The sequence below is a fragment of the Podarcis melisellensis genome (assembly GCF_964234715.1).
Source record: "Podarcis melisellensis genome assembly, chromosome: 12".
Classification (NCBI taxonomy): Eukaryota; Metazoa; Chordata; class Lepidosauria; order Squamata; family Lacertidae; genus Podarcis; species Podarcis melisellensis.
The window spans coordinates 30,633,441-30,654,547 of NC_138544.1; the positions used below are offsets into that span (position 1 = coordinate 30,633,441).

At 39.1% G+C, this 21,107-nt stretch overlaps 1 protein-coding gene across 6 annotated transcripts in view; it reads right to left on the reverse strand.

Moving 5' to 3' along the window:
• Nucleotides 1-1,719: 1,719 nt before the first annotated feature.
• Nucleotides 1,720-21,107, reverse strand: part of PHF14 (PHD finger protein 14) — a 136,600-nt gene continuing 117,212 nt past the window's right edge. For all 6 annotated transcript variants that reach the window (XM_081882809.1, XM_081882813.1, XM_081882814.1 and 3 more), the window contains one exon: nucleotides 1,720-1,897. In XM_081882809.1, coding sequence (XP_081738935.1) covers nucleotides 1,826-1,897 — 72 coding nt within the window. In that variant the 3' untranslated portion in view covers nucleotides 1,720-1,825. The remainder of the gene's footprint in view (nucleotides 1,898-21,107) is intronic.

Consider the following 21,107-nt stretch of genomic DNA (forward strand, 5'->3'; position numbering starts at 1 on the left):
AATCGTTCTAAAACAAATCAGAATTATGCCGTAGTTGCGTGCATTTTCATGCTGTTGCCTTCAGCATTTTGCTGCTTTTCCCAGAGAACAGCGCTGCAGAACCCACACCGAATTCACCACGGGGAAATATTTATGGCCTGCAATGATGGCACACCAGAGCCATTTGGATAGGTAACAGAACTTGCTCAGTCATTGGTATGTAAAAATTGTTTTCTTTAGGTCAATGTGAAATGGAGGCAATTTGTAATCAACCTTCACTTTTCATAGTATGAAACTTATGCAAGCTGGTAGTCCCTTTCCACCTGATGCAGGAGTGAACTAAAGTAACAGGAATAAGTATAGGATTTTACCAGGGACTCAGGACAAAGACAGAAGTTAAAATAAACAATTCAGATTGCCTCTTTTCTCTTGGATGACTGGTCTTTTCAAATAATTTGCAAACAAATGCAAATGGGCTTGTGAAAGATATTGCTACAAGTGATCTATTTCACTTTTTAAAAAGTATATATAACAGATGCATTATAAGTAGCAACATTTACGTATCAATTTCATCTTGATGTCTGGAATCCTAAAACCATATTTCATCAAGGTCTGGGCCATGTCCAAATAATATACACTGAATTAATACTAACTCATCCTAAATAACGAAACAGTAAAGAAACAGATATAATAAACAGTGGAGATGGGGAATCTTGGGCCTGGAGGGTATAAATGTGGCCCTCTGTGCACCTCTATCTGCCTCCCATAACTCTGGCCACACACCCTCCCCGGGTCACACACATCACATCAGGTGAACACCAGTAGTTGGGAGCACATAGAAATAGGGGAATTTATCTGGCTGACCCTGGATGAAAATACAATGTGGTACCTTGTTGGACCTTTGTGTGATTTTTGATTAACAGGTTTTATTAGCATACTTGTTGCTAAAAGGAAACAAAGAATGATAGAACCATAAAGCACACTCCACAGTGAGAAGATGTATGCATGTTCAATCAATAAACTTCAAAAAGAAAAAAAGGGGGGGAGTTTTATGAATATGCAAATTTAATCAATAGATTAAAGTAAACTAAAAATCTGACAATCAATTAAAATTTGTTAACATTCAGTTACAGCCCTACTAAAAAACTCAAAGCTACACACGAAAGAGAGTGCTTTGCAGATCAGGTTTCCTTATATAAAGTAAGGATAGATCAAATAAAACATTTTCTAAGCTAAGGGATAAATAAATGCTAGGTAGATCATGAAAGGAAGAATGGGGAAGCTGCAACACCCCACGTAAGAGCAGATAATTGACAGTGGAGAATCCGGTTCATGCTATGAAAATGCCAAGTATTTGGAATGGATCAAAAGATACACAGATTTCGCCCAGTTTTTTCACTATCAAGAGAAACTGGTTTGCCCTCCCTATTTATTAATTTTAGTTCATATATTTCTGTATGTTTTGTAATTACATACTTATTCAAATTCCTAAGTAGCAAAGCCATGCATCAATGCTGAGGGATATTTGGCCTTTCAGGAGTTACATTAAATAATGCAGTGAAGAATTTCAACAACTTTGCATAGCAAAAATTAACAGTAATGAGAACTCTGCTCTTCCGCTCATAACTCCAAAGCTTTTATACACTTAATAGTTTTTTCCCTTGTGCTGAAAATTCATGTTTTCATATAACCATAAATGTCACCAAGACCCAATTAAACAATTCCCCAGTGCAATGTATATTTTATTTTCCTGTGTCATTTATTGACAACATTCTGTAATTTTTACAATGGGACACTTTAATCACTGTGGCACGACTTGAAAGTATTTCCAAGAGGAAATAAATTTCTATTTTTTTGAATTTTTCTGCTCCATGTTTGACTCTTGAGGTGAATTTTCTTCTGCTTCATTTTCATCCTCCTGCAAAACAAAAAATGAGATCTTTTATGAATCTTTAAAAGAAAAATGCATTACTCCTTGCTGCCTATATACGCAATATACCTTTCTGGGCAAGTTTGTAGAACCTACGATCCTTATTCACTTACTTATTTCTGCAAATTTACAGGTTCAACTCTGCGGTTCTCAAAGCAATGTCGAATAAAAGTTAAACAACAAAATTATAAATATAAGCAATAAAATAATGAAACAAATAAAACCAACATGCAGCACAATAAAATCAACAGAACAATGACAAAAAGGCAAGAACAAAAACATTCTGGCAGACTAAGAATATTTTTCCTTGTACTCTAAAGGAGTGAACATTGCAGATCTGTTTGGTTGCTCTGAGAAACTGCTCCATCATCAGGAACGCCTTATTCATGTTACTTGACCATCTTCCCCATGGAACTGGTAACAGGGCCTTGTCACAAGAGAACAGGTGTGCCTTCAAATATCCTGAACCCAGGTTACAATTAGCACTTTGAATCTAGAAGCCAGTGGAGCTCTGGAATAATTGGTCTTACAAGCTCTAGAATATGGTCCCAGATGACTCTGAAAATTCAAATGGCCCAAAATGGTCAACAGTAGCTCCTTTAAGAGTGCATTATAGTAGTCAAGATGCACAAGATGTTGCCAGAGCATGCAAAAGAAAGGTCCTTACCTAAGAACAACACCGATGGGACACTGATGAAGCTGGTGAAACTGCTCCTACCTACAGCCACTATTGGGGCATCGCGAAGTAGAAACTGGCAAGTGGCCTGATGCTCACCTGTAAATCACTTAGGTCCTTCAAGCATTCCTCAATGGGAGATGTGAAGGCTAAAGAATGCTTGAAAGGGTCCGAACTGATGCTAGCCCTGCACAGAAGTCTTCTTTCCCTTATGGAAGAAAAGCTTAACCTTGGAGAAGAATTGGCAAGTGGCAAAAGTTCCATCAAGCCTCTCCTCCAGGTAAGAAACGTTTGGTGCTGGGAATCATGGGATTGTACTTCATCCACATGAATTCTGATGGCACAATATACAAGATGTGTGATTTCCCTGAAGGAGAGGCCCACCAGGTTTCCCTTTCTTCATCAGAGCCTTTTGCTATCTGATACCCTTTCCTTATCCATGAGGTTGGGAATTCCACCCTTGTTTGGCCAGGACACTCCATGTTTACACCAGCTTTACAATCCCCACCTATGCAGAGCTCTTTCCCTCGCAAGGCTTAACTTCTTACTGTCTGCAGTTCTGCAAGGTAGATTCTCAAAAATCCCATACTGTGAAAGATACTGCCCTTGTGGCACAAAACAGGTCAAATCCATCACACATGTTTTATTTTATGGCCCATTTTATGCAAAAAAATATGATAAGTACTTGGCCCCCTTATTGAAGGAGGGGATTTATCGCACTGACTCTTCCAGGGTGTCTTATATGCTGAACAATTGTATTAATGATGTTGTGGAGAATGTGGCAAGATTTATGAGTGACGCTATTAAATTACATCACCATAGGTCCTAAGAGCCATTTTCGTACCTCACAATGTCTGGACAGTTTTATCCTAAAGTATCTCCTACTATGTTTCGTTAACTGTGTTGTGTTCTGATCCATGTATACGATGCACCTTTCCTATGCCAATAAAGGAGATTGATTTATTGATTGATCCATGAGGCATACTAGCTCAGGATCACTCCTGAGTTGCAAATCTTTTCTTTCACGGGGTAGAACCCCAGTCAGGACAAATAGAGCCACTACTTTCCTGGGCTCCAACCATAAGTCTTAACTGGATTGAGTTTTGCCCTCACCAGTCCATTAGTCACTCCAGAAAGCATAGAGTCCTCAGTGCTACATCTGATGAGGAAGGAGAGTTGGATGTCACCAGCATATTGCTTACATCTCACCCTATAATGCCAAACCATTTCCTCAATTGCTAACACCGCACTTCACAATTCCAGATAGTCGCTGCCACTGAGTTCAACATTCATTCTCCAGCACCACCTCTTGAAATCTCACTGTGATGTAAGAACAGAACCGTAGCAAAACAGTTTCTTCCAACACATCCAGGTGATTGAGAAGAAAATGAATGACAGCCCGAAAGCCACTGAGAGGTAAAGAAAGAAATTGTCCGCTGGGGTGACCAAAGCACTCAGACCCAAAACACGACTAAAAGCTAGATTGAAATGGATCCAGAAAAGCCTGGTCAAAAGTGGCCTACAAATTGGATCCAGAGAAGTTTAAAAACAAAACGAAGAAACCAAGAGTGTTGCAGCAGCTGTAAATTGGCATCTTTTTCTTCACCAAGGAGGCATTTGCTATCATCTAGACCACAGCTTTCCAAACTTTTCATGTTGGTGACATACTTTTTAGACACACATCATTTCGTGTCACAGTAATTCAGTTTTACCAGCAAAGCGGAGGTTAAACTAAACCCTTTCCGGCCACGGGAGGAGTGGGGAGCATTTGCGTGACACACCTACACACTGCAGTCGGAACACTAACATGTCGCAACACACAGTTTGGAAAGCTCTGATCTAGACCAAGGCCACCACTCACTTGTGGCAAACTGCTACTAGCTAGGAGAGAGTGGGCCGAGCAGGTATTTGTTCCAGCAGCATTTACAACATATTCACAATTAAACTTCCCACAAGATGTAAATGCTAACATTTCCACTTTCTTGTATCATTTAGTTGCTGTGCCTATTTTATGCTTAAGATCAATTCATTTATTAGTTATTTTTTAGAAATTCCAGAAGAGGAAATCTGGTAAAGCATTAAATGAAAAAGACAAGATTTGACATACCTCCTCAGACACTGACTAGCTGTTTTCTGTGCATAGTTTTTAAAATGCAAGACCCACCCTTGTATTTAAAATCTAGCATTGAACAGCATCTGCCACTGGGAAAGAGGTGTTTCATTTTTTGGAGACCAGATATGTTTTCTTCACCATTTGATAAAAGACAATAAATTTAACTTCAGAGACACTTTATGTGCTGCAGCATCGTATTTTTGTCCCATCTAGCAAGGTTTCTTGACAGGTCTGCCAATTTTCCAATTACTTGTACTGCCATATGTTATCTGAAGATCAGTCAGGTCTAAAATAGGAAACATGAGCATGTCAGGCAACAGCATGCTTACAATATTCTACAGCTTCAGTTCTAGGAGTTGCGCCCATAATTCATGGCAAGCTTCTCTGGAACATCCTGAATGAATGAAGTGACATCATAATGGCAGCAACCATGGGCATGAATAGTACCTTATACCCAATGCTAAGTGATGACCTTTAAAGAATTAACTATGGAAGCCAGAACACAAAATTCAGGCAACTCCTTATAAACACTTTCTGATAAAGAGATTGTGGCTGCATTAATTGTGCACATTGTTCTATTTGAATTTTTAAACACTGATGCAGGCTATAAAAATACCTATTTGAATGCTATAATTAGAACAAGGTGTGAATGAGTTATGATGAACCAACACAGACTAAGCAGTAAATCAAAACCTTTTAAAGTGTTTCTTCACTACCCATAATATTAGCATAAATCTGCATTATGTTGTTCACAAAATCATTACAATATAGTATCTATCTACTTAAAAATAGCTGTAAAATATGTTTTCCCCATGGGGAATCTCAGAAGTGAACATGATTCTGCATGCTGTCAGTTTGTAACTCTAGGCACCTCAGTTGTACAAGACTGCAATCTTAAAAGTTTTGCAGTGCAGTTTTGGACATTTGTCATTGTAGTTCAGGAAGTATTTGTTCTTCTGAATGCAGAAAACTGGCACTGTTTCTAGAGTCATTAGCAATGTTTGAACTTTCAGCTAAATGGGCTATTTAGGCTAATTATCAAGGAATGATGTTGAACAGACTGAAGTTTAAACATGTTTAATGTATTTGCTTTACTAATTACCATCTACATTCAATATAACTTTGCAGCCTAAAAAAAGAACTCATATGATCAGGTCTTTGTTCACCCACACAGTTGAGTTTGCTGGAAAACAGATATTTCCATGATAGAATTATTTTGCCATGACAGAAGTACTGCTGTTTACTTAAGCAACAAAAACAGGAAATCTTGCAGGGGAGAACATGAGTGGCAGAGAGGAACTACCTAGTCTACATTCCAATTAAATTTCAGATGAGGCTGATTCTAAACTACTGCCTTTTTAGTCAAAGTTTAGCTTGGGAAAGACAAATGTCCCATTAGCCATATATCTGCTAACGGGAAACACCAGTGTGCACACAAGATATGGACCAGCATATCACTGTTGTGGTCAGCTAAGGAATTGTCCAAATTATCTTTGCTAGGATATTGGCCATTGAATCTGCATCTGTAATCTGCTGCTTCACACATTACATTTCTTCTTTCAAATGCTTAGCGAGGGAAGGTCAAGAGCGCATGTGTGTGTACTGGCCCCAATTGTATGTTTCTCCTTATCTTCACTAATACAGGCTCTGACAGGAACAGACTGAGGCTGATTACAACCCGGTACACTTAATCTTAAGGGTTACTTGGAAGGCCGGGAGATGAGGCCGCTGACACTTTTGCATCCCTTTCTTTTGTCTGAGGGTCAACGGTGTTGATGGGGGTTGGGGCAGGCTGTGTCTTATAGCGCTCATCTCCATTGTGTTACTTCCAAAGTACAGTGAAGAATCATGAGAACGGTCCACAAAACTTACGGGATGCATTATTGACCTCTTGCTTTCTGATTTTTTGGGAGAGAAGAGATGCTTCCAAATTATCCCCAGTTTTAACAGTTCTGATTGACCTTATTCAAGCTGCAGAGCAGCACTAATAGCAGCACTGCTGTTGTTCTGGCTTAAATTTTCCCGGATGCTGATGCAATGGTGGCACATGGATTAGATTTTTATTTTGTATTTTGATTTTTTTAAAAAGCTTCCTTATCTGTGCATGAGAAGGACATTTTTCTGCAACCTCACTGCAGAACTTGCTTTTCAAAAAAGAATTACTAGGTGCAACTGTGCTGGTGTGCACACATGCCCTTTTGGCTTGGATGGCAAGGGAAGGGAGGCAAGTAGATGCTCACTTGGGATGCTGCTGCCCCGGCAAAACTGACAGGTCAAGTAAAGCCTTGTTTCAATGCTTCTAATGTCTTTCAGAGAGAGAGAGAGAGAGAGAGAGAGAGAGAGAGAGAGAGAGAGAGACAGACAGACAGACAGACAGACATGCACACATTGGGAAAGACTGAGGGCACAATGAGAAGGGGATGACAGAGGACGAGATGGCTGGAAGCTACTACTGTAACATGAGTTTGACCAAACTGCATGAGGCAGTGGAAGAAAGGAGTGCCTGGCATTCTCTGGTCCATGGGGTCACAAAGAGTTGGACACGGCTAAACAACTAAACAACACACACACACACACATTCACACACATCCTACTGAATAAAATTGGCAGGTGTAAATATACTAGTCAGTTACAGTCCTCTGTGACTAAGGAAGTCACTACCAATAAAACACGGGCATACGATTATGGTCTTAGTGAATTTCAAGTCCTTGCTAGTTTCCGCTAACCCAGTTTTGTGCTTAAAGGGCATATATTTTGTTGCAGAACTTATGCTTATACATGCCCTTTGGAAGAAGAAAAGAACCATCATAGAATTAAGGAAAGGTTAGCTTATCCGTCTAAAGAAAATTTTATGCTGCTTTAGACAGGGCACGCAAACTGCATATGTGCCAATTCTGAAATTATAGACATTCTCTATAAACATCTAAGAAGTCAGTTTAAGTGAGGCAATCAGGTGCAGCCAGAATTTTTGGAAGATTTACGGAACAACAAATACAAATAAAAACACCTGTCCAACTTTATTAAATAATTTTAAAACATCCTGTGTTTTGATTAGTGCTACAAATGTATTGCAGTGCTTCCATAGAGTATGATTTTATGGCTAGAAAGTTGCTTCCTGTTGTATTTCCCAGCTTGACATAGGGCTATAGGTTATAGCTCCCCTACAGCTAAAAGAATGAGTAGAATTCCACTTCCATGAATTTTTTTCAGAGTGGAAGAAACACTTAAAATAAGTTAGAGTAGAAATAATGTTCAGAAATTAAAAGGAATGTTTTACAGGAATTAAAACAAATTGCTCTATGTCCCTGTGCTGGGGGGGGGGGGAGAGAGGAGAGCAGAAAAGGCCAGGAGAAAGATAAGAAAGATTGACCTGAACCAAACAGATGGGTTTGAACATTCACTTTTAACTTTCCATTGTACAGGAGAAGACAAATTTCCCCCTTTATATCAGATGACAACATGTAGTCTCAAAGAAAGAAGTGGCAGACAATTATTATCTCTACAGGAACAAAGAGAAAATTCTATACATAGATCATACATCAATCAATTCATAATGCTAGTAAGAACCCAATCGTACAGATATGTGTAATAAACCATACCTATAATTTGCCCTTCCGTGTAAATCAGCATAAGAGGCATATTGCAGATTGCACAGGGCCAAGGATAATGAGTGATGTTACCTTGCTAGGTTTTGCAGCAAGAGAAAAAAGTAGAATATATTGCATTGACATTGAATAGGGGTAGAGATGTATTATGTCAAGCCTTAATGCTAAAAGCTAAAGATAAGGGCTAGATAACTGAGATGGCAACAGACCAATGCTTTAACTGGCAAATCATGGACTATCTCTTGGTTAGATCCAGAGAAAACGCCACGGGGAAAAGGTTTGCACAAGCCCGTTTTTCTGTCTCCACGTTCCTGTGAGAATTTCCCCGCAACCTCCAGACAGTTAAGGGACTCTGCTGAATGGGATGGGAGGGAGGGAAGAGGTTCCCCATAAAACGGACAGAGGCACCTTCTGCAACCAGAGCCACCCCATAGTATGGTGCTGAGTGATAGGACCCAACAGGTCAGCATGCCCCAAAGACCAGAAGACATTTCCTCCACTACCCATAGCCTCTGGAATCAGATACTGCTGCATATATATCACTCAGAGTTCATTTTTCTACTGTAACCTTAATTGCTTTTCTAAGTACGTGAAACTGGAAGCTTAAAAGTTAAATGCTCACCAAAGCAAAAGTCGATTTCAGAAGTTAAAATGACTTAACTCCCGTGAAGAAGCCTACGTTCTCACTCAACTTACACCTGGACCCATGTAGTGTCCCCTGCTTATTTTATGGTTTTTCTGGGGACAGGCTCAACTAGCTACCAAGCCCGCTTTGTCAGTTTTTGGTTTTATATAGTATTCATAGCGCTTAGCAGTTGTATAAGAGATCAAATTCCCGTCTTCACATTAATCTGGTACACTTCCAATCAATCAATCAAGAGATAAATCTGTCATGCCTCACAAGTGAATATTACTTGTGAATAACGGCCTTGGTGCAGTATTCCTGAGCGTCTTCACACCCATCGTTCAGTCCGGATACTGAGATCTAGCGTCGAGGGCCTTCTGGTGGTTCCCTCATGGCAAGAATTGAGGTTACAGGGAACCAGACAGAGAGCGTTCTTGGTAGTGGCGCTCACCCTGTGGAACACCCTCCCAACAGATGTCAAGGAAATAAGCAACTATCCTATTTTTAAAAGACATCTGAAGACAGCCCTGTTTAGGGAAGTTTTTAATATTTAAAGCTGTATTGTTTTTAATACTTGATTGGGAGCCGCCCAGAGTGGCAAGGGAAACTCAGCCAGATGGGCGGGGAATAAATAATAAATTATTATTACTTGGAGACAGATAATTTCTCATCACAAATGTTATAGACAACCCATGGTATGTCTTGAATTGTGAACAAGAACAACCAAAAGCTTTGGGGTACAATACACAAACACAGCAGACTAGTTGGTGTGTAAGAGACAGCAAGAACAAAGATGCTTCAGGGAAACTGGGGTGCCACTATCTGCCACTTTTTTTGAAAAAAACCTCTTATGTTGAACCATTTCTAGAGGATTTAAAAAAACCCCAACCAACTGGAATAATAGAAAATGAAATAAAAATAATCCTGAAACAGCGCAAGCATTTTTGAGTGGGATAGCATTGCTGCTATTTATTGGCAACATGACTGCTTTCATGCAGAAACTGGACAATAGGGAACAGAGAATAATTTTATGAAAGGAGTCCCAAATGTAACCTCAAAGATTCACAGCATGATAGAAAACCTGAAGGAAAAGAGATCTTTGTCACTTGCCAATAACCAAGTCGCAATAACCAAGTTGCAAATAACATCCAATTGATGCCTGTGACAGTCGCCTGTGCAACCGCATTTGGTGCAGCAACTACAACAGCAATTAAAAAAGCATTATCTGCATAGGGTTACCCATTTTCCACATACAAAATATTCTGCTTTGAAGACTGAAAATGCAATATCCTTGCAGCAGCAGAAGCAGCAGCAACAAAAATGTCAAGGAAGGTATGTACAACAAATGGAAAACAAGTTGCACCAATGCTGGATAGCAATTTGGTTGGGGTGGGGTGATGACAAAAATGTACAGATTCATGGGGAGGAAATGTTATATATTTAAATGATGCATGGATAGTAGAAAATGAAGAGCATTAATTACAAACAAAATGGTAAACCCACCACAGAGATTCATGGCACTATTAAAAATGTCATACTTGAAAATCAAAATAAATGTGGAATAATGAACACGCATTTCTAAGCCTATATATATATATATATATATATATATATATATATATATATATATATATCAACTTCACAATGTATTCCAGTAGCTGCAAAATAGACACGTCAGTCATCCCTTATTAAATATGTTTGAGGGTTTTCACAGAGGACGAGGCTTTTGCATCCTACTTTTTTTCCTTTTGTGATTTCCTACCTGTTCAACACAACATGCCAAGTTTGAAGGAACGTGTGCTTAAAGGGCAACAGACTCAGAGATAAATCAATCCTACAGTTAAATCAGCATGGAGAGCCCACTGAACTCTTCAAGTGCACGAGGGCCATTTCCTATTTCATGCTGTCTCCTTCAAAATGTGCCACTGACAAACCTGATAATGAAGCACAATATGGGAATATGGCGTATGACTGGAATAGTCCTTTAGCACTGGATATTACAAGCAAATATAAATTTCTTTTGATAGATAGCAGGTTCCCTGTCACTGCATCTATTTAGCGATAAGGCAGCTGTTTGTTTCCCAAGGAAAGGAGACCCTCACTACATGGATCATTTTCATAGTGACAAGCTTGACAAGTCTGACATTTACATCATGAAATATTCTCAACCAGCCATCAGGAAAATGCACCCTCTGGGGCCACTGGGAAACTGACAACCTTACCTTTCAGTGTGCATCTCCATTATTTCTCATTGTCAAAACGCAACCATTTCCCTAACAATGTCTCTTTCCAGACCTGATGGGTTTATTTTTAATAAAAAAAAATTGAGACTATGAGCAAAATAACCTTTTAATGCAAGCAAGAGTTGACCTCAATTAATGGACTGCAGCCACACACCGTAATTTTGCTCAAGCACAAAGAGGTAGCCTTAAAAGCTGAGGGCGGGGGGAGAGCCAAAAGGGAGCATTAAAATCATGTAGTTCTGACACAGCACTCTAGATGGCAATGCAAGACCGCATTAGGCCTATCAGCATTACTATTTTAAAAGCAACAAATAGCATTTTAAGGTCTATAAACACCTGCATGTTTATCTCAAAACAAACTCCTTTAATTTGTACCGATATGAAAACTTCAAGGATTAAAAAATGGGTCTGCCAGATTCTGTGCTTTCCGTTTGCATGCCTTCTAATTCCGACGAAAGGGGTATGTGTACCACTGCAGATTCCTCAAAGCCAAATTTTCATTTACCGCTCACTACAGTGGCAGGATTTTATGCCAGCTCTCAAAGTCTCCATCTGTTTCTCTCCCGCCCTGCTTAAGCTTAGTAGGAAGGAAGCCTTTCCACAGAGTGGCCCTTCTGGCCGCCTGCCAGTGCAGTTGTGGTTTTCAGCTGGGCAGGTGGTGCTTGGAAGCAAGCACAAAGTTCTGCCTTAGGAGCAAGATGCTTATACAGTAGAGGTCTATCTGCAGAGAGGGAGGGAGTTGGGAAAATGTTGTTTGCTCACTTCTGAAGGCATTAGATAGGAATATTTGGCAAGAAGTCATAGCGGAGAAGGAAGTTTCCTAGAAGTCTCTTCTAAGCTTAACTCTTGTGCACTGAGGCAGGAGGAGGGATTAAGGTACACCGTGCCAGAAATATCTGCACAGGTGAAGGTATGAATATATTTATTTTAAGCCATTTCCAGAGGCAACAATGCGTCATCACCACTGAAACAGTCTTATCGGCCCATGAAACCCGCATCAAATAGAGAGCACTGTCCTGCATGTAAATAAAGGTCATAATTCTTACTGACACTGAAATACTTTTAGTTTTCACCGTCAAATGTGTTTTATACATTTTCACTGGTATTTCTAAGCACACCCAGAAAGTATACCTGCCTTTTAAAATGTTATTACATTTTTATCCAGGATAGCATACCTGTTCCTGTCACTTTTATCCTCCTCTCTGTTAGGTGGATTGGTCTTGAAAGATGGGGACTGACACCAAGTCATTAGTAAAAAAAAAAATTAAAAATTGCCCAGTAGCAACTTAGAGACCAACTAAGTTTGTTTTGGGTTTAAGCTTTCATGTGCATGCACCCTTCTTCAGATGCACATGAAAGCTTATGCCCAGAACAAACTTAGTTGGTCTCTAAGGTTCTACTGGACAATTTTTTAATTTATTTCGACTGCGTCAAGACCAACACAGCTACCTACCTGAATCCAGTGTCATTAGGTAAGCCTTGTGGTCTGTGGGCATTAAACCCAGTTCTTCCACATCTTAGTCCAGCACTCTAACTGCTACACCACACTGTTCTTAAATGCAAGATTGAGCCATAAATATTTTAAGATGTAATATTCTGTTCATCAGAATAGGGACTTTCATTGTTTGACCTATAATGGTAAAAAACACTCACCCATAATGTTCTTAATCCAAATATTACTACCCATTTCTAGAATGTGTTCTTAATTAAATGAAAGAATTATGCTGTAGTACCAAATTCAAACTTCCTAAATCTTTACAAAATACCGTATTTTTCTATGTAGAAGACTAGGTTTTTTTCCTTTAAAAATAATGTCAAAAATTAGGGGGCGTCTTATACTCTGTCCCATCTTCCCCCGTTTTCTTAAATCTGAGTCCACCAAAATAGGGGGCGTCTTATACATGGGGGTGTCTTATAGATGGAAAAATACGTGTTATGGATGGAAAAATCATGAAATATGACAAATGGATTTGCTGAAAGATAATCTGGAAGAGCTTTTTATCTTTTCAGTCTTGGAGATTTGCAAGGTGTCCTAGGCTACCACGTTCCTAAGCACATGTAGAATGCATTTGAGGCAGTACTCTGCAAGAAAGAGCTTGGTTTGCCTTTCCAACTTCCTTCCCTTCTCTACTAATTATGAGTATGGGTTAAGGGTTGGATTACTCTGACTTGCTATTCTTGGACCTGAAGGATTCCCTTAGAGGGAACAGATCAGGTCCCTCTTTATTAGAATTCACAAAAAATGAACTCGTCTTTCATTCATTTATTTAACAAAATTAATATACTAACTGATTGTAAAAACAAAACAAAACAAAAACAAGCAAAAGAACCCAAGAACCCTCTAACCATGTCAAAGAATGTGGGACTCTATTTCCTTTCCTCTTGTTGCTAGTAGAGTATTCTTTCTGGTGCTTGCAGTTAGTTCGCGATTATAGAATGCACTTTCCCCTCTAGAGGACGACCCTCTGAGCACTTCCTTCTATATGCCTAAGATGGTGTTAAAGAATGGGAAAGGGAGGGAGAGCCTGCTGCTGTGAAAAAGTGGGGGAAAGAATCTGAAGCTGGGAGCCTAAGGGAGATGCTATCTATCACACTGAAAAACCAAGTCGAACTAAAAACCTTCCCTGCAAGATTGCAATCAGTCAGTCAATTGCCCCGATGGAGCCCTTCAAATGATGGTGGGTATTAAGCTGCAGTGATGGGCGGTCATTTTAATTTCCCATAGTGTCCTGGGGTGACACAACACCAGGGGAATTGTGGGAAATTAAAATGTGGGAAATTAAAATGGTCGCTTGTATGAGAGAGTTGGGGTGCCAGAAACTGTACAAAGGCACTGATGCTGAGTGTGCAGGCTGCTTTGATCACACTGTTCCCCAATATTTGAGATTCTTAAATTTTAAAAATGTCCACCTGCAATTATGTTAGAATGCTATGTTAGTCTGCTATATCACAACCACACTGGCGCGATGTGTTAATGTATGGGTGTAGCCAGGATTTTTGTTGGGGAGGGCAGCCAAAGTTGCGGAGCTCATTAGTGCAAGCAGGGACAGCTGCAGGCAGGAATTCTGCATTGCAGGGGGTTGGACTAGATGACCCTCAAGGTCTCTATAATTCATTGATTCTATGTCTGTACCTTCAGCACAGAATCCTACTCCACCACAATTGACACTTTCATTTCCGAGTATAAAGGGGGACAGCACTGCATAGGAAATATAAAATTATCTCAATTATTAAACAAGTTGCCCATACCAGGGGAGAAAATAGGGGAAATATGCAGAGTGCATGGCTCTGACCAAAATTAATTAGAATTTTAATGTTTTACAATTCCACCATAATTCTTGAAATGGTGCATTTATTTCATAGTAATAAACACTCAGATCATTAAGTAAAGTTCAAAATCTGTGTTACGCGCTACATTTAGCAACCTTTGGCTGCTTTCTTCTGTCTTTCTTGATTCAGTTTTCCAATGCATTGGATAAGCAATTGAGGAACACAATTAAATGTCCTGATGCTGCATATTTGGAATTCTTATTTCATTTACTATAAAGGGCAATTAATTTACGATTCTACATTGAATTCCCACTTTGGTGGGCAATGATAGATGCCAAAATGAACTTACTGGAAACACTTCATTAAATTTACTGTAAAAAGAACTGTAGGGGATTTTTTTTTGTACCGGGGGGAAAAACCTCCCTTTATTAAATAAGATAAAGGTTGAAGCTGTACAATAAATTTAGAGCAACTTGTGATGGACAGCTCCTGAGTCTACCTCCTGTTGACCCAGTAACCAATGGAAACTGGTGAGTCTAACAGCCAATCAGGAGAGGAATTTAAGTTAGATGCTGACAGTTTAACAGATTGATAGGGACTGTCTGAGACAGTGCAGGCAGGGATTGCCTGTGGGTTAGAAGGGACCTGTGATGAGAGACAGGGATGGGCAGAAGGGGGTCTCTGGCTATCTGAAAGGACTCAGATAGGATTTATCTGTCAGTGGGGACAGATAGTGAACTGGCTCTCAGTGGGATGGCTTCATTGGTAGAAAAGAGGACTCTCAGTCTCAGGGTTGTGGGTTCGAGTCTCACCTGGGACAAAAGATTTCTTCATTGATAGAGGCTGAACTAGATGACCCTTGTGGTCCTTTCCACCTCTGCTATTCTATGATTCTAAAGATAGGGACATTCTGTAGGCAGACAAGGCTGTATCTACCTGGGATTGTAAAATGGACTGTGTTTTATAGGTAGTGTAGGACAACGGCCATCCTAGAAAGAATTGATCTGTCCAGTGACAGGTTTAAAGCATAAAGGAAGATCTTAAAAATCTCTGCCTAGAGTGTGTGCTTGAAACAAAGTGTTGAGCCTTTAAAAAGTAACCTCTGTGCTATAGCCTCATGAGTATGAACAGTGCTTTTTTCTAGAAAAATGTTTAGGGGTACTCGCATTTTGTCTGAAGAAAATCACCATTTTATAGTTCAAATCGGGAAAAATAAATACAGTAAATGGACAAAAGTACAAAGATTCACAAAATGTTTAGGGGTATGCGTACCCCTGCGTCCCCCCAGAAAAAAGCACTGAGTATAAACAAATAAAAGTTCTAGTTTCTAATCAACATGCAGTGGGGGCCAGTGAAATATTTTGAAATATATTTATTCGAAGAGCTTATACTCTAAATATGGCAGACACTGCAAGAGCCATTACAGGCCAAAGGAGTCAGAGAATGGGAAGACCTTAAAAAAAACCTCAGTTTCACCAGACACTACCATCTTTTCCCTTTATTCCAGCCTTCACCATGTTAGCAAAACCAATAAAGGGCAAAACTAAATAGCGAGCAGGGAAAACTGCTCTTAAATCAGTTTCTATTTAAGAACAAGTGGTTTAAGATCATGTTGTTTTAGTTATTGTTATACACATAATGTATGAGATGGAACAGCAAGGTATTCTTGTGCCACTAGAATTATCAGTTAGAATAATTAAAAATAATGTATTGGTGGTAATTCAATTTCTAACTAAACACTTTCCAATGGGGAAGAAATCTAGATTAATTTTAAATGCAGATCTATTATCTAGTCAAATCCACAATACATTAAAAGGTCCTCAGTATATTTTCTACAAGCCTGGTTGGCTTACAGTGAAGGAAATGAACAGCATGTATCCTTATGAATATATGATGTAATATTGCCATGGTATTAAGTTTCAAAAATGCAAGGTAATAATGCTTATTTTCAGATCAGCATTTTATTACTTATAAGTTAGGGCGGGGGAATTGACTTAATTTGAAAACTGTCTGTTAATGTTTATAGGAAGAGATATAACAGTACTTTGTTGAGTAGTTTCATTATCTGTAACAACTGCAGAATCAGAGAACAATTAAAATTGGAACAACATGGGCCTCTGCATAATGACTGAATATTTGCTATCCTGTCCTTAACCATGGAAGGAGGAAAAATTAAGAAACAGATAAAAGGGTAATGAGAGGTGGGAAGGGGTTGAGACTGGGAAATCAAGCTTTTAAAAACATTTCAGCTGGCCAAGGAATCAGACAGAAAAGCAGGCAGCTTCAGTTGACGTTTTAGGGGCAAGAGGCAAAATGGACTCCAAAATGCAGTTCATGTGCCATTAGCTGCTTCAAGTAATTCCTTTGCTTTTGAAATGCCAATTCTAGGAGTTGCACTGCTGAATCATCAATACCAGGTAGAGAGCAGGCTTTCCAAAATGTAAAACCAGTTGCATAGCAACTAAGGCAGCGTATCAAATCTGAACTGTACGATTCTCATTTAGCTGCATGATACTCATTTAAATTAATGGAAGGAATTTAGGAAGGAATTAGTGCAGTGCAGAAATATAGCTGTTTCCAAGATTCCTGCCAGCACTCAAGCTAGTGCAAACACTTTCAGTGACCAAGGACTCATGTACACACCCATGTATACTCTTTCCTCTAGTCAAGAATCAGAATTGTTCGAAATACAGATAGCAAGAAAAGAATAAGAGTATGGGAGTTTCACACAGTGCTTACACAGTTGTCAAATATTATTATGCAAAATTTGTCTCTTAAAGTCTTGTGAATATACCCATGTATTCATGCATACTCTGTCAAACGTAAAATATTGCTATTTTTAATGCAATCAATCATAAGCTAAATGAATGGTTGAATGTTTGAATGAATGCTTGTTCTGCTGAAATGGCTGAGAGCCGTTGACGGTTCTCTCAAATAAACAGGACTTTGTCTTTAAAAACCAAGAAGTGAGCTACCTTCGTTAAAAGTTAACAAGGCATGAATTGGCTGAAATTGCAGAGTCAAGGTAGTAGCCATACAACAGCTACTTGACTAATCTGGCGACCCCTGTAATCATAATGGCAACTTGCCTGCCATATACCGTAAATTTGAACAGACAAAACAGGCTGTGTGGAGTGAAGAACTAGAGGCAGGAAGAGTACAAGATCTCTGGGAACAGAATTTTTTTGGTAAAAACCTCTGCAGCACCTCAAGTGGCAGTGTGAAGCTTCTACCAATCATCCAGCTCTAACCACCTCTCTGTGCTGCTAGATTTGCCCATCTAATTAGACAGAGCAACTATCTTTGGTTGCTGCATCCCTTCAGAGCCTATGCATGTGTAAATCTTGAGAGCTCTTGAATAGGGAAAATTAATAAATCGTTAAAACGAAACTGGTACCATTGTGCTGGGCTCTGGGCTTTCCTCTTCTGATCCTGAGTTACATACATTACACACTGATGTCAGTAACACTACTGAGTGCTAGTGCTGGAGCTCTCATTTTCACCACTAAGGCTCAGGCACTCAGCTATAAATGTGAAACAAGTTTTTAAGCACAGACAAACAGGGCTCAAGTTAGAACCCAAAATGTAAGAATTCCAACCACTGAGCAACTGTGATGTCTTTACAGTATCAGGTGAAGACCTATTCATTTTAGCTCTTAAAATGTTGTTGATCTGTTTCAATTGAATGCTGCTTTTATAGGATTGATGTTTTTCATTTAGTTGAATGTATTAGTTATTTTATGGTAATTTAAATATACTGTAAGGAACTCTGGTCATGTATTTGAAGGCTGGGAGATATCAGAAACAAACAAAAATACTAACAGAAGCAACAGAAAAACCTTATAGCACTGTCCCTGTTGCAACTCCTCTGAATGCTTGATTTCTCTCCCTCCCTCTCTCTTTCTCGGTAACTTAAAAGCTGCAGTTAAATAAAACTCAAACCAGTTTGGGACTATGCTGGCTACACTACATATATATATATATATTTTTTTAATATAATTTTTATTAAGTTTATAATATACAAAATTCAAATTCCAAATACATGTTTCCATAAATCTAGTGGACTTCCCCCCTCTTCCGGACTCTGCATTCTCTGTAAAACCAAAACCTCAGCAATTTGTTGACTTATTTTAAACATAATATATATCTTCCATTTTATCGTGTTATCTGGTCTCTAGACATTTCAATCCGAACCCATTAATTTTTAGTTTCAACACAATAAAATTATTTCATTACACCACTTCTGTCTTGTTGTGCCTTATTTACCAATTCAAAGATTTACCGATACTGAAGCTATAATTTCCTAGAAAGAAGCATTTTTTAGCATTCATACAATTTATAATGCTTTTTCAAATAGTCCTTAAATTTTTCCCAAACTTCCTCCGTTTCTTCTTCTCCCGAGTCTTGAATTCTGCCAGTCATTTCAGCCAGTTCCATATAATCCATCAGCTGCGTCTGCCATTCTTCCAGTGTGGGTAGATTTTGTGTCTTCCAGTGCTTTGCCATCAAGATCCTTGCTGCTGTAGTACATAAAAAAAGTTCTATCTTTCTTAGCCACCCTCTGGTCTACCATGCCCAGGAGGAAGGCCTCCGGTTTCTTGGGTAAGGTAAGTCTAAGCACCTTTTTTAGTTCATTATGTATCATCTCCCAGAAGGCCTTCACCTTGGGGCAGGTCCACCAGAGGTGTAGAAATGTCCCTTCCTCCTCTTTACATTTCCAACATTTATTATCAGACAGGTGATATATCTTTGCAAGCTTGACTGGGGTCATGTACCACCGGTATGTCATTTTCATAATATTTTCCTTCAAGGCACTACATGCCGTGAATTTCATTCCGGTGTTCCATAACCTTTCCCAGTCTTCAAACATAATGTTGTGCCCCAAGTCCTGCGCCCACTTTATCATGGAGGATTTAACAATCTCATCCTGTGTATTCCATTTAAGCAGCAAGTTGTACATTCTCGAAATTAACTTAGATTTTGGCTCAAGCAACTCTGTCTCTAGTTTCGATTTTTCCTCCTGGAAACCCACTTTTTTGTCCGCTTTAAAAACTTCCTGGATTTGAGCATAATGCAACCAATCTCGCACCTTGTTTTTTAACTTTTCCATACTCTGCAACCTCCATTTATCTCCAATTTTTTCAATTATTTCCCAATATTTAGGCCAGTGGGCCTCCATATTGAGTCTTTTACGTGCTTTGGCCTCCATCGGTGAGAGCCACCTCGGAGTTTTACTCTCCAATAAGTCTTTATATTTTGACCAGACCATAAAAATTGCCCTTCTGACAATATGGTTTTTAAACGATTTATGAACTTTAACCTTGTCGTACCACAAATATGCATGCCACCCAAAAGCATTATCAAATCCCTCCAGGTCGAGGACATCGGTGTTCTCCAACAAAATCCAATCCTTCAACCAGCAGAGGGCTGCAGATTCATAATATAACTTCAAGTCCGGCAGGGCAAACCCCCCTCTTTCTTTCGCATCTGTTAGTATTTTAAACTTTATTCGGGGCTTTTTGCCCTGCCAGACAAATTTAGACATATCCCTCTGCCATTTTCCAAAACATTCCACCTTATCCACGATCTGGAGGGCCTGAAACAAAAATAGCATTTTCGGCAATACATTCATCTTTATAGCAGCTATTCTACCCAACAAGGAAAGTTTCAGTCTTGACCATGTTTCCAAGTCTCTTTTGATCTCTGACCAACATTTCTCATAATTGTCCTTAAACAAATTCAAATTTTTGGAGGTCAGGTACACCCCTAAGTACTTTACTTTTTTAACCACATTTAGTTCTGTTTCTTTTCTGAACTCCTCTATTTCAGTAGTTGTCAAGTTTTTTGCTAAAACTTTAGTTTTTTTTTTATTCAACTTGAATCCCGCCAACCGACCAAAGTCAGAAATTAATTCTAACACTCTTTTAGTGCTAGGGACTGGCTCCTGTAATGTTAATACCAAGTCATCTGCAAATGCTTTCAGTTTATATTGTTTCTCTCCGACCACAATTCCCTGTGCCAACCGGTCATTTCTAATCATATTCAATAGCACCTCCAGGACTGAAATAAACAACAGAGGAGATAGAGGGCACCCCTGTCGTGTCCCTTTTTCAATTTTGAACTCCTCTGTCACCACGTTGTTTACTATCAATTTAGCTTTTTGTTCTGAATAAATTGCTTCTATTCCGTTTTCAAACCCCCGCCCTACTCCCATCCTTTCCAAATTTTTCTTCATAAACACCCAAGAAATGTTGTCAAAGGCTTTCTCCGCGTCAATAAAGATCAACACCGCTCTTGTATTTGAGTTAATCTGTAAAAATTCCAAAATGTCAATGATGTTTCTTGTGTTATCAAATAAATGTCTGCCAGGGAGAAAGCCTGCTTGGTCCTTATGAATCACTTCATTTAATACTTTCTTAAACCTACTTGCCAAAATGTCAGCAAAAATTTTGTAATCCACATTTAGGAGTGAGATAGGACGGTAGTTTTTAAGTTGAGTTTTTTCAGTTTCTGATTTTAATATCAACGTGATGAAAACTTCTTTCCACGTTTCCGGTGCCTTCCTCCCCTCCATAATCTGGTTACAAACTTCCAACAATGGTTGTATCAATGAATCCTTCAATGCCTTGTAATATTTGGAAGTAAGTCCATCAGGTCCCGGAGACT